Source organism: Macaca fascicularis, chromosome 12 (assembly GCF_037993035.2).
Source record: "Macaca fascicularis isolate 582-1 chromosome 12, T2T-MFA8v1.1".
In the NCBI taxonomy this organism is placed as follows: domain Eukaryota; kingdom Metazoa; phylum Chordata; class Mammalia; order Primates; family Cercopithecidae; genus Macaca; species Macaca fascicularis.
Genome location: NC_088386.1, coordinates 4,868,716 through 4,881,266, shown reverse-complemented (window position 1 = coordinate 4,881,266; position 12,551 = coordinate 4,868,716). Strand labels below are relative to the sequence as shown.

The 12,551-nt window shown below is 48.3% G+C and overlaps 1 protein-coding gene and 1 non-coding gene across 22 annotated transcripts in view; one reads left to right on the top strand and one right to left on the bottom strand.

Annotated features, from left to right (window-relative positions):
- Window positions 1–12,551, top strand: part of GYPC (glycophorin C (Gerbich blood group)) — a 92,130-nt gene that overhangs the window by 40,790 nt on the left and 38,789 nt on the right. For 8 of the 21 annotated variants that reach the window (XM_015431954.3, XM_005572888.4, XM_015431953.3 and 5 more), the window contains 2 exons: window positions 2,142–2,198; window positions 4,344–5,068. In XM_015431954.3, coding sequence (XP_015287440.2) covers window positions 2,142–2,198; window positions 4,344–4,540 — 254 coding nt within the window. In that variant the 3' untranslated portion in view covers window positions 4,541–5,068. Of the gene's footprint in view, window positions 1–2,141; window positions 2,199–2,598; window positions 5,069–12,551 lie in introns of those variants that run through there. The other 13 variants (XM_074008576.1, XM_074008580.1, XM_074008572.1 and 10 more) reach the window with 3 other exon arrangements.
- LOC123568238 (U6 spliceosomal RNA) lies at window positions 11,219–11,325 on the bottom strand. Its single transcript, XR_006691440.1, has one exon. It is a non-coding gene; the product is annotated as a U6 spliceosomal RNA (small nuclear RNA).

The window sequence follows — 12,551 nt, the reverse complement described above, 5'->3', positions numbered from 1 at the left end:
GAATGGAGGAGCTCAGAGCAAGGTTCTGGCAACTGTTGCAAGGACTGAGTTAAAATGCATTAAATGTTGAGACCAGCACCTGGCACCTAGTAAGCAATTATTAGTTGTTTTAAAGGAAGAGGAAGTAACAGTCGCTTCTAACCCTGTTTCTGTTGGACAAACTGTCAAAAGACATGCTGGAAAATTTCTGAGGGCAGTTCTGGATATTTGACCTTCAATAACCATCTATGCCTACTTAAGCAAGGTGTTATTCTTTCTTTCTGAACTTTGAGGTACTTGGTGATTAGAAAAGTCTAGAAGCCCACCACTAAATCCATTTATTTATATATGCATGCATTTACTCATGCATTCAGTGAACATTTATTGAGTACCTACTAGGTGCTAGATACTAAAGTGGAGGCTGCACTTGTTTACACTGTATAATAGAGTCCAGCACCCACTTGAAGTTGCTATGGTCCTGCTTCAGGTCTTACTACTGAGAAGCACTGTGAATGCGGGACCCTCCACCCTACCTGGTTCCTGGCTCCCCAGGCCCTGACTCCTGATGTGTTCACTGGGTCCCTTTGCTGACTCGATGCCTTGTTTTACCTTCCTCCCCACTTTGACACCTACCTAGGCCTACCTGCTTCCTGCTCTGGACCCCTAGCAAGGAGTCTGTTTTCTCCTTACCCACTATGACTCCTGACACCAGCAGCTGGTTTCTTATAAGAAAGAGGCATCTGGCAGCTGCACTGGGGAGAATGACCTCACAGCACTATAATTAAAGTGATTTTCTGAGTGGAAATGACTATTATGAAGCATCCTTCTCTGTTTTATTATGCAGAGCCATTGTAATGGGAACATGGGATTTCCTATGTTAACACTGATATTTCTGTGATCCAATAAATCCTTCTTCACAGTCATCTCCCAGAAGACATACGGCATTCTGTGCAGCAGCTCTAGGAAACATGCAGGTCTCCGATGTCCTACACATCCCAGCCCTCTTTGGCCAGGCCATTAAGCCGTGAAAAAACGCACACAGTAACTTGGATAGTGTCATACAGTGGTCCTTCCCATAGGAGAGTCAATAGAAAGACCTATGAGGGGGCTTCAGGAACGACTCCTCAGACAGGAGCTCTGGGAAGGGCTTCTCCAAGACAGAACGTGTACTCCAGAGGCAAGAGCACTGGCTAAGTCCTGACCTGACACTGGATGAGCTGTGTGATCATGGGCACATCACATCTCTGAGCCTTGGTGTTCCTCCTGTGACATGGGCCAACAACACCAGGCACCTCATAGGATGGCTGTGAAGACTGCATGATACAGTAGATAGAAGACAACTAAAGCAACACCTGGTGCTATGGTTTGGATGTGGTTTGACCCTGCAAAAGCCTCACGTTGAAATTTGATTCCCAATGTGGCAGTGATGGGAGGTGGGACCTGGTGGGAGATATTTGAGTCATAGGGACAGATCCCTCATGCATAGATTATACTCCCTTGAGGAAGGAAGGGAGTTCTTTCTGTCATGAGACTGGATTAGTTACCTGAGATCAGGTTGTTATAAAAGCAAATTCAGCTTTCTAAACTCTCTTGCTTTCTGTATCACCTGTGGTCTCTTTGCAAATGTCTGCTCCCCTTCTGCTTTTTACCACGAGTAGGAGCAGTATGAGGCGCTTACCAGATGCAGCTGCTCAATTTGGACTTCCCAGCCACTAGAACTGTGAGCCAAATAAACCTCTCTTCTTTATAAATTACCCAAGTATTCCGCTATAGCAACACAAAGTGGACTGAGACCCCTGGTGTAAGCATCAGATACTCCACAAACATTCTGTCGTAAACATAACAAGAGTCCCTGCCTTCATACACACCACAGATAACTGTTGAGCATCTACCAGGTGGAGGCACCACCCTCAGTGCAGGCATACAGCAGAGAACTCGAATGGGCCTGCAGTACCCTGAGTTCCATCCCAGACCAGGCAGAACCTGGTTCCTGGTCTGTGCACCCCTGCTAGGATTCGGTGGGTGCACCACACTGCTCCTGTCTACTTGGGCCCATTCACAGAGCTGCTCACACCTGAGCAAAGGATGCAGCTTGGGATAAGGTGCTGCTAGGCATGGAGAATCTTCCTGTCTGACCTCAGATTCTTGTCCTCTGTTCACAGGGCCTTATCCAGGGGTGACCCACGCCCTCACCACAACGGACATTGCCATCATTGCAGGTGAGCTGTTGTCACAGAGCCCTTCAAGCAGCCAGGGTGGGGGGCCTTGGTGAAAACATCCAGGTAGAACTGACCTAAGGACTTGGGCAGGGGTGGCTGTCGCCATTTTTTCTCTCCTTCAGAGGTGGTTTTGTATGTGAAATGGAGGAGTCTAGTCCTGGGTAAATATACATACATACATACATGGTACATATCTGTATATATATTTTATCAGCCTTCCTCAGGGCTGTTGACTCACAGGAACTCAGGGGCTGGAGAGACAGCAGTTTTGGTGAGGGAGGTTGAGGGTGGAGGTGGGATGAGGGTAGACGGACCAGGCTACTTACACTTCTCCACCATCTCCCTCATCCCACATCATTTTCTGCCCTGGGTCCATGTACCCCAACCCTCCATCCTCAAGGAAACTTGAATCTGCCATTGCCTGCTTTGAACCATGAGCAAGTGGATCCCCGTGGGTCATGGCTGTGACTGCAAACCATGTTTCAAGAACAACCAAGTTTGGGAGGTGCTGTGTGCTCTGTGACCTTCTTTCAGATCCACACTTCTCAGCAGCTTATTAATAACTCAGGAAACATGTACAATTTAAAAAGAAAGAAAAAGCAGCAGCAGCAAGCAGTCAAAGACACCCATTGGACTCTGTGTACCCTGGCATTCTCCAACTCATTGCACCACTGAGCTTTTTTTTTTTTTCTTGAGACGAAGTCTCAGTCTGTCACCCAGGCTGGAGTGCAGTGGCCGGATCTCAGCTCACTGCAAGCTCCGCCTCCTGGATTCACGCCATTCTCCTGCCTCAGCCTCCTGAGTAGCTGGGACTACAGGTGCCTGCCACCACACCCGGCTAATTAGATGGTATTATTAACATTATGCAGACAGAATTGTACCCCTGAAGGCAGTAGGAAGTTTAGGAAATTGTTCTATAAAGGTGGGACTTGGGAGCAGTTTCAGACTTTCCATATTCTTCAGCAGTCCCTCCCCAAGGCCTCCAAAGAAACCTGCATTCTAAGAAGAGACAGAGGCTTGTTCTGCAGCTTCAAAGTAAATGCCCAAACTCAAAACAGCCCGGCCCCATGAGACTGCTGCCCCATCACTCTCAAGGCCCTGAGTGATCTGACCCCTCCTCAGTCACCTCACACTGTACTTCCCCATCCCTCTGGAGTCCCAGCAGAAGTGAGGGGTGACTGCTCCCCCACCCACACATAGCCAGCACCTTGCCATCCTCTGCGTTACCCTCTCCCACTTCAGTCCTTTGTGTGGCCAAGTCCTGCTCCTCCTGCAGATTCGCTGCAGTCCTCACTCCCCAGGAGGGAATGGGAGCAGGGTAGGGTGAGGAGCAGCCATCAGGCCATTGAAAAACACAAACCACACAACCTGTCCCAAGCACAGTTAATAGCCTCATCTTTTTTCCCCCTGTATAGTGTACATAGAGCAACCAACTCTGCCCTGTTTTCTGGGACTTTCCTGGTTTTATAATTAAAAATATCCAAACAAAGTTCAGTCCTGGGGTATGATTCTAGACTGTCTGCAGAATGCTTAGTAGCAGAATTGTGGGGAAGAAAAAGAGGAGGGAGGGAAGGAAGGAGACGAGAGAAGGGGAGAGGAGGATCATTTTAGGAAGGCACAGGTTACAGAGCCAGCACACAACAGGCTGGTGAAGCATGGGGAAGGAATGAACTGGCCTGTCTGGCTTTGGCACAGTTGTCTCCGATGTACAATCGTTCAACTTATGAGTTCTTGAGTTTGCAATGGCATGAACGCAAACGCATTCAGTAGGAACCATACTTTGAATTTTGAACTTAGACCATTTCCCAGGCTGGCAATATATAGTATGATGCACTACATTATAAAATATGGGTCAGATGATTTTGCACAACTTTAGATTAATGTAAGTGTTCTGAGTCTGTTTAAGGTAGGCTAGGCCAGGCTTTGATGCTCAGTAGGTTTGGAGTATTAAATGTAATTTTCGTTTACAGTATTTTTAACTTATTATGGGCTTACAGGAACCTGGCCCCCATCATAAATCAAGGAGCACCTGTTTTGGTTGTGGCAGCATATCTGTCCTCACACAACCCCTGTGGGTCTTGACCCCCATCCCAGATCCCAGGGCCTCTGCCTCAGACTGACCCTTGCACCTCTTCCCACCTGCAGTCGTGATTGCTGTTGTGGTCATCGTCCTAGTCTGCCTCCTCTTCGTCTTGCTGCACTACATGTACCGGCACAAGGGCACGTACCACACCAATGAGGCCAAGGGCACGGAGTTTGCTGAGAGTGCAGATGCAGCCCTGCAGGGCGACCCTGCCCTCCAAGATGCTGGTGACAATAGCAGAAAGGAGTACTTTATTTGAGGGACAACAGACTTCACTTCCCTGAATGCCTCCTCCAGCTCCATCGGGAAAAACATACCCCATCGCCCAGCAGCACCCCTACTGATACCACCAGGCAGAGACAGACAGCACTTGCTCCTTCCCGAGATAGGCACCTGGAAACACTAGGTACCTGCCCAGGGAGGAATGGAGGAGGACTCGCGCTGCAAGAGGCCTCTCCCAGGGACCCAGGGAGGCGGTGGCCACCCCAGAGGTCACCCTTTGCTTCGCGGAGGTGGGAGAAAATCTGGGCACACGGGGCCCCCTGGGTAGTGCAGGACGGTATCAGCTCACTGGCAAGAAAGTCCTTGTTGAGGGAGAGGGGGTGCCGGGGTACCCGGGGGCTGGGGAAGCAAGGAAATAAGTCATCTGTGTGCTGACTGGGGATAATGGCATCAAATGTCAGTCCTTGACATTTGGGGGAAACAGCAGGTGCCGGAGCTAAAAGGTACCTTTGTCTCCCATTGATCCAGCTCAAAACGATTGGAAATAAATTTGAAATGTAACCGAGCATTCAGAGTCCAACAGTATTACTATAGTTGTCTGGGGAAAGATAAACGCCACCCAGGGCTTGCTTTTCACCTGTGCAATGTTATGTTCTCTGACGGGGCCTGGACAGTTCATTTCTGGCTCCTGTTGGGGCCAGCTCTCAGAAAGCACAGCCAGTACAGGCGGCTCCCAAGCCTGCCAAGGGAGGAAGGACAGTGACCAGCTTTCCTTTCCCTACAGGAGCACCAGCTGCATGAAACAAAAGGAAGGGTGAAATGTCCCTCTAGAAATAGCCTGTCCCAGCAGCCAGGGCACCGGCTGAAGTGTTGATTTTCCAAGGTGCAGTATGAGAACAAATGGACCTGATCCAGAAATATGAGTGAATCTCGTCCTTCCAGTCACAGTGACCATGATACCCCGTGGTGCAGAGCTCTATTCCCTGGCTTTGGGTCCCAGCTCCCCTTTCCTGGTCCCAGGACCTTGAACAACTTGGTTGACCCCTCTGGCCTCCGTGTTCTCCTCCCTTATGTGGAAATGTTGCTGATAATGGCACCTCTGTTGTGCCTGACTCCAAGCGTTGAGGGTCAAGTGCTCAGACCTCCCTATCTTCCAGCGTCAACTGCGTGCTGCGGTAAACAAACATTCCACATTGCACTACTTCTGCACACTTCCTGAGGAGTAGCCATAATTCAAAATAACAGAGTAACAGAAAGAGATGAACTGGTTAACCATTCCCTTCCAGGCGAGTTTTTCCAAGATTTCCAACAGCTCAGCTGTCACTCCAAGGACCAGCAGCTGTGAGGTTAAAGACTGCACGCCAGGTGCTGGGGTCACCTAGGTACTCCCTGGGGCTGCGGCTTCTTGAGGCTGCACCATCTCCACCTGGGGGTTGGCAGAAAGTTCTCAAAGATCTCCCTGGGAGGATTATGGGGAATGTGAGCTCAGTGGGAGGTCCACCTGCCAGAGGAGCTGGCAGTCCTGGGGCCGTGGTGGGGGAGATGAGCTGGGAGCTCACAGAAGCAGTGACGGCAGAAGCCTGGTCCAAAAGTGAGAACTTTCCCTGGTGACCCAAGCTCGCAGGCCTTCATCTATGAAACAAAGGGCTTGACTGTATCTGCATGGCCAACAATGATCTTCAGAACAGCAGCGTGGCAAAGATGGCAATAAACAGTCCCAACAAATATGCGCAAGTCAGTTTAGAAAACGATGTATCGTGCAAAGTGAAAGCAGTGCAGGTTCCTCAGCGTCTTCACTGGCCCAGTGTGGATGCTGGCTCTGGTGGGAGGGGAGCAGTGCACACAACCTTTCCCAGGCATGTTGACCCAAAGACCCCATTTGCCCACAGGATACCTGCTAGGAGCTCATGGACCAAGTGGTCCTCGAAGCACATTTTGGAAACACTCAGGTAAACAGTTTCTAACATCCCTTCCTGTGGCAATGCCATTTCAGGTTTTTGAGCACCTGTATCTTCCAGGTTTGGGAGCACAGATCACTGTCCGGGGAGCACAGAGGAGGCACCAGAACCTACACATAGACATGCGTTGGGGTGAAAAGTCTCTAGAAGAGGATGAACCCGGGGCTCTCCAGGCCTCCTAGACAGCGGGTGCCTATGTGGGGGAAGGATGACGGTAACTCATTCCTTTCTCCCTCACTGGGCCCAGGAGCTGTCTACCCTAAGCTTGACTCCCTGGCCACTCACCTCCCCTTCCTCACCTCCTTTTATCCTCACTCTTTTGCCTGCACAGTGTCCTGGAAAACAGTTGAAACACAGTCTATTCCCAGTCCACTGGGTCCCCAGACCCAGCCAGAATCAGGCTCAGTAGCAGTAGTGATGACACAGAAGTTGCAGAGCTGGGTTGTCCCAGGTGGCCTAGCTCAGATGCCACAAGGAGGGAGCTGTCACAGGCTAACTGCAGAGGCCAGATGGCCACACCAGAGAGCAGGGCAACTTCAAGAGATAATGCACACACACACACACACACACATACACACAGAGAGTGCACGCCGGTGGACACTGGTGGGCAATTAATAATGCTCTCTTAGATTAGGGACCAGGTTTTTAAATCTTTGATCCTTCCTCCAGCAATGCACTAAGTCATTCTGCAGCATGCCTGCAACCAATGTTAGTTGCGCTAAATAATGCACAAATTTGCACATACCAAAGAGTCAAAACAAACTTAAGAAGGAAGAAAGAAGAGAGGAAAGGAAGAGAGGGGATGGGGCAGAGAAGGGCTGGAAGAAGAGGGAAAGGCACAGAGCTCTGTCTGTAGAAAATCCCAGCTTCTTTGCACATAAGCCTCCTTTAATCCTCGAAATAATCCTGGCAAGTGGATATCCTTATCCTCCCTTTAGATCTGTAGAAATTGAGGCTCAGAAGGGTCAATGAGCTTTGCTGGAGGTCTCACAGCTGCTAATGGCAGAGGAGCCATTTAACTCAGGCCTGTCTGGCCTCCCTTCAGCAGGTTGAGATAAGTCAGCAGGAGCTCCCCAGGGAGCAGAGCAGGTGGCATCAAGACTCATGAATGCTGGCATGACTCACCAGTGCTGGGATCAGAGAATCCTCAGCCAGGTCTCTGCCACCCAGTGGCCCCGAACAGTGATGGCCCAGGCACCTCTGCCAGCATCCCCATCCCCAGTCAGAGCTGGCCTGGTTGAGAGGTCCCTCCTCGTGCTGGGGAGAGATGATGCAGTGGAGCCTACCTGCTTTTGGTGGGACGATTAGCTTATAGAGCTAGCAAGTGCTGCCAGCCCGGTCACTCCTCATCCACACTTCCAGCACCCAGGACACTTGCACCCGGGCCACTCTTATGAAAAGGAAAGTGATCATCCAGATTACATCAAGCCAAAGCTTCCCTACTAACCTTAGATGATTTGTGCTTCTTCAAAGTGCTCGTTCCCAAACTAAGAGTATTTAGTGATTAAATTTCAGATCCAGAGACAGATAGGTAATATATATGTGTGTGTGTCTGAGTATACTGCTGTAATCCACAAACATTTATTAGGTACCATGTAAGTGTTGGAATTACATAGCTGAATATAGCAGCCTCTGCCTTCAGGGGTCCATGGCTTAGGGGAGAAGATAAACATGTAAATGTATATAAGCCCTAAAGTATTATGGATGCTGAGAGAGTAGTGATACAAATCAATCTAAAACACTAAGGAGAGTGAGATGGACTTAGGAAAGGCTTTAGAGAGGAAGGGAGGCTTGGGCCAGTTACACAGTATATAAGGGCTTGACCATAGAGCAGCTTTGGTCCCAAGCTAAGAAATTTGGACTCTGTTGCATAGGTAATAAAGAGTCACTGAAGGAATAGGTCAGTCTCTATCATATGGATAAGATAATGATCAAATTAAACAAGACAAAAGATTAAAAATGCACCATGGAAATTCACAAAGGGGCTTCAAAAGGTCTAGCAAGGCTCAGACCCTGCCCACGGAGCTGGAGGCCTCCCCACCCCGGGGCTCACCCGCTGCTCCAGCTGCTCCATTGTTTAGTCTGAGTTTCACATGACTCGGCCCATCCTGCCTGGAGAGAGATGGATCTCATCCATTCCCCAGAAGAGGCAGCAGGAGGTCAAGGCTTTGAGCCAACTGTTACGTAAATATTAAAGAGAATTTTCTCTTCTTTTTTAATGGAAGGAACTCCCCTTCATGATTTTATCTTTTTGTCCTCCCTGGAGAGAAGCTGCTCAATTGTTTTCATTCCTTACCTAAATATTTTTATCATCGTAGCAACGGGAATGATTTAGGGGCCAACAGGATTTTAACTGGCCCAGTGCCACAAGTGGAACTACAGGCATTTTAACGTTTGCAATTTAGCATGTCAGCACGATGTTATGAAAAGAGAGTGGCTCTGGAATTGGACAGACTTGGACAAAAATCTTATCTCAGACACTAACTAGCTCTGTGTGACCTAGGAAGAGTTACTTAATTTTCCGTGCTCCAGGATCCTTACCAGTAACATGATGGCCAAAATATTCGCATTTTCATGTTTTGAATAGTAATTTAAATGAGGATATAAGCTTGCCAAGAACTGTGAAGGGTCTGAGGTTTTGCCCTGCTTTTAAGTGAGCAATTTGGCCTACACCAGTTTCATAGATGCTGACATAGATGAGATTCCTGGGTCAGAGACAAAGGCACGTACAGCCCAGCAAGCAGTATGACATCAGCATATTTGAATGACATCTCCTCATCTCCAAGTTACACGTGGGAGATGTGGGTGATCTCAGAGGACGTTTATCCATATGGTGGGTTGAGTTCCAGAAGAGAAATCTTGAACCAAGAAAATCAGAATCTCATAATGGGCAGTAACATGCCTGCCTTTTGCACTGGATGGAGCTACTACTTGGTCTTCCAAGTCTGTTTAATACACAAACAGCCTGGAAAATGTAGTCGAGAACACAGTGCAGTTCCTGCCTCGCTCAACAGACGTGAAAAATGCAAGAGACCCTTGGAGAATTGTCTCCTAACGAGGTAGGCACTGCCTAACATCATGCCTGGTACCTGTGAGTACTCAATAAATACATGTTGAATGAACAACGCAATGCACTAAATAACAGGGCTCATAGTGAGTTGAGATTGTGCCACTGCACTCCAGCCTGGGCGACAGAACGAGACTCCGTCTCAAAAAAAAAAAGTAGAAAACTTTTCTTCTCCATCCTCTGGCCAGTGTATGAGAGATCTCACTGCAGGCTTGTCTTTTTTATTGGTTTGCTATGACAGGAACACATAGAGGCATACAGCTGTGAACATGTCTTGGTTCATGGGTGGATCCATAAATCTAGAGCCCTGGCAAGAAGGTTGGGTGGAGTTCGCCAGCCTCTATTCTAAGATCATCCTGTAATCAAGAGGTCTCCTGCGAACATTATAGACCTCCAAAGCTGATGTTAAGATATGCAGATCTCCTAGTCGTTTTAGAACCAAATACATTACGTTAGCCACCTTTTATTTTTTAAGTAGCTGAAATTATTATCATTTTTTCTCTCTCAAAAAGTACTTAGAAACAAGTTCTATATACAGCTCTCTCAAGATAAAGCATCCTGTGGGCTTACCAAGATGCCCTAAGTCAGAGTCAGGTCACTCCTTTCTCTAGGGAAGGACCTTTTTTTTTTTTTTTTTTTTTTTTTTGAGATGGAGTTTTGCTCTCATTGCCCAGGCTGCAGTGCAATGATGCAACCTTGGTTCACGGCAACCTCCGCCTCCCAGATTCAAGCAATTCTCCTGCCTCAGCTTCCCAAGTAGCTGGGATTACAGGCACCCACCACCACACCCAGCTAATTTTTTTGTATTTTTAGTAGAGAAGGGGTTTCACCATGTTGGCCAGGCTGGCCTTGAACTCCTGACCTCAGGTGATTTGCCCAGCTCGTCCTCCCAAAGTTCTGGGATTACAGGCGTGAGCCACCGCGCCTGGCCCGGGAAGGACCATCTCGTTCATAGCTACAGTACACGGACATTGTCTTCTTAAGGTAACAAATGGAGGTGTTACGGTGAAAGGATGGTAGACATCCAGACCTCAGCTCCCAGGCAGAGATAACACCGCTAATTCTTTCATTCAGGACACAAATGTTCTCTGCATTGACACTACAGGAGGTGCAATGCCAGAGACTTGGAGCTGAGCAAGGCCTTGCTGGCTCCCTGGAGGACACTGGCTGCAATAAGAGATGTGTTAAAATAGTTCAAGCTGCAAGGGGTCCATCATGGAGGACCAAATGGACTGAGGAGAAGTCAGGGGAGGATTGTTGGAGGGAGAATTCTGAGACGGGTTTTGAAGGAGCTATCTAGGTGAGCAGATGACAAATGCAGAGAAATCGAGGTGATATTGGAACCTGCAAGTATGCAGTTCTTCCTGCAGCTTCAGGCACGTATGGAAGTAACCGAGGATGACTCCAGACCCAGAGACCGTAAAGAACCAGGTAATGAGGGGGCTGGCCACTGTGCTGTAACTGAAGGTAGTAAGAGCCCTTTACAGGAGGAAAGTGGGAGGAGATATGGTCAGATTTGCAAATCACGTTGCATCCAATATTGAGAGGAATTAGAAGTTGTACTCTGGGGACGAAGACAGCCTAGAAATTACTGAGGCCTGAATAGGGAAAAGCACCTTATGAGAGATCTCTCAGGATGGAGACAAAATCCTCTTTATATATATATATATATATATATATATATATAAAAAAAAATATGGAATGCTTCATGAATGTGCATGTTATCCGTGCACAGGGGCCGTGCTAATCTTCTCTGTAGCATTCCAATTTTAGCATATGTGCTGCCTAAGTGAGCACCAAAATCCTCTTTTAACGCAATTGTGAATCGATATGACCCTGAATTGGTTATGAAACACCTTGTGTACAGAACACAATAGCCCCTAGAGCAAAAGATCAAACTAGACCTGTTCGGTTGGTGGATGAAGACCGTCCATCTGCCTTTGTAACTAAAATCTCTACGGAATAAACCAAGTTTTTAAGTATCACAGAGACACATCTGCAGCTCCTCCACAACAAAAGATACCTAACTAGGATCCCAGAGAGAAAAGGAAAGCAAAGGATTCAGAAGGGCTACCCCATGAGGCCTGGCCTCTATGCCTCTGGGAGGCCAGGGGAAGGCTATTCCACCCAGGCTTTTGACCTGAGTCAGAAATTCTACCCTGCAAGTTTTCTTCTTTGGGATGAGTATTAGAAAGCTCTCCGCCAAGTACGTCCCTCCAGGCGGAGAGGAAGCAGGGAGAATAGTGAGAAGGTCCACCACCTTCCCTCTTCATCTGGAGACAGGAGAGCAGAAAGGGATGCCGAGGCATGTGTGTGGAGTGTGTGGTGGGAGGGACACAGGAGGGAAGAAAACATAGAGGATTCCAAGCCCACTCCTCTTCCCCAGCTCAGCTCTGACACACCCTTCTCGGTTCGGAATGCCATCCTGCGCCCATGCGAGAACATGAGACCAAAAAAAAGGCTGTGCTAGAAGTCAGGCAAAATACCCAGGAGGGTTTCAGACAAGGTCACAAAATCCACTATGGGACTTGTGTCCCACTTTCTCATTTTCCTAAGAAATGAGGTCATGGAGATGCCAGAGGGAGCAGGCTTCACGTAAGTTGTAAGTACCGGATACCTGTGCGATGCTAACATCTGTTCCATACTGAGCACCTGTGCAATGCCGACTAGCTGTGGAATACTAGCCACCTGGGCAATACTGGCACCTGTGCAATACTAGCGTCTAAGCAGTACTGGACAGCTGTGTACCACCAACATCTGAGCAATATCAACACGTGTGCCATGCAGAATACCTGTGCAGTACTGGCCCCTCTGCAATACTGAGCACCTATTCTATACTGGGCACCTGAGCAATACTGGTACCCGTGCAATACCGGACAGCTGTCCAACATTAGCATGTCTGCACCTGGGCAACATGTACCTGTGTAATACTGGGTAAAGTTGTGCAATACCAGCATCTGATCAATACTGGCACCTGTGTAATACTGGGTATTTGTGCAATACTAGATACCAGAGCAATACTA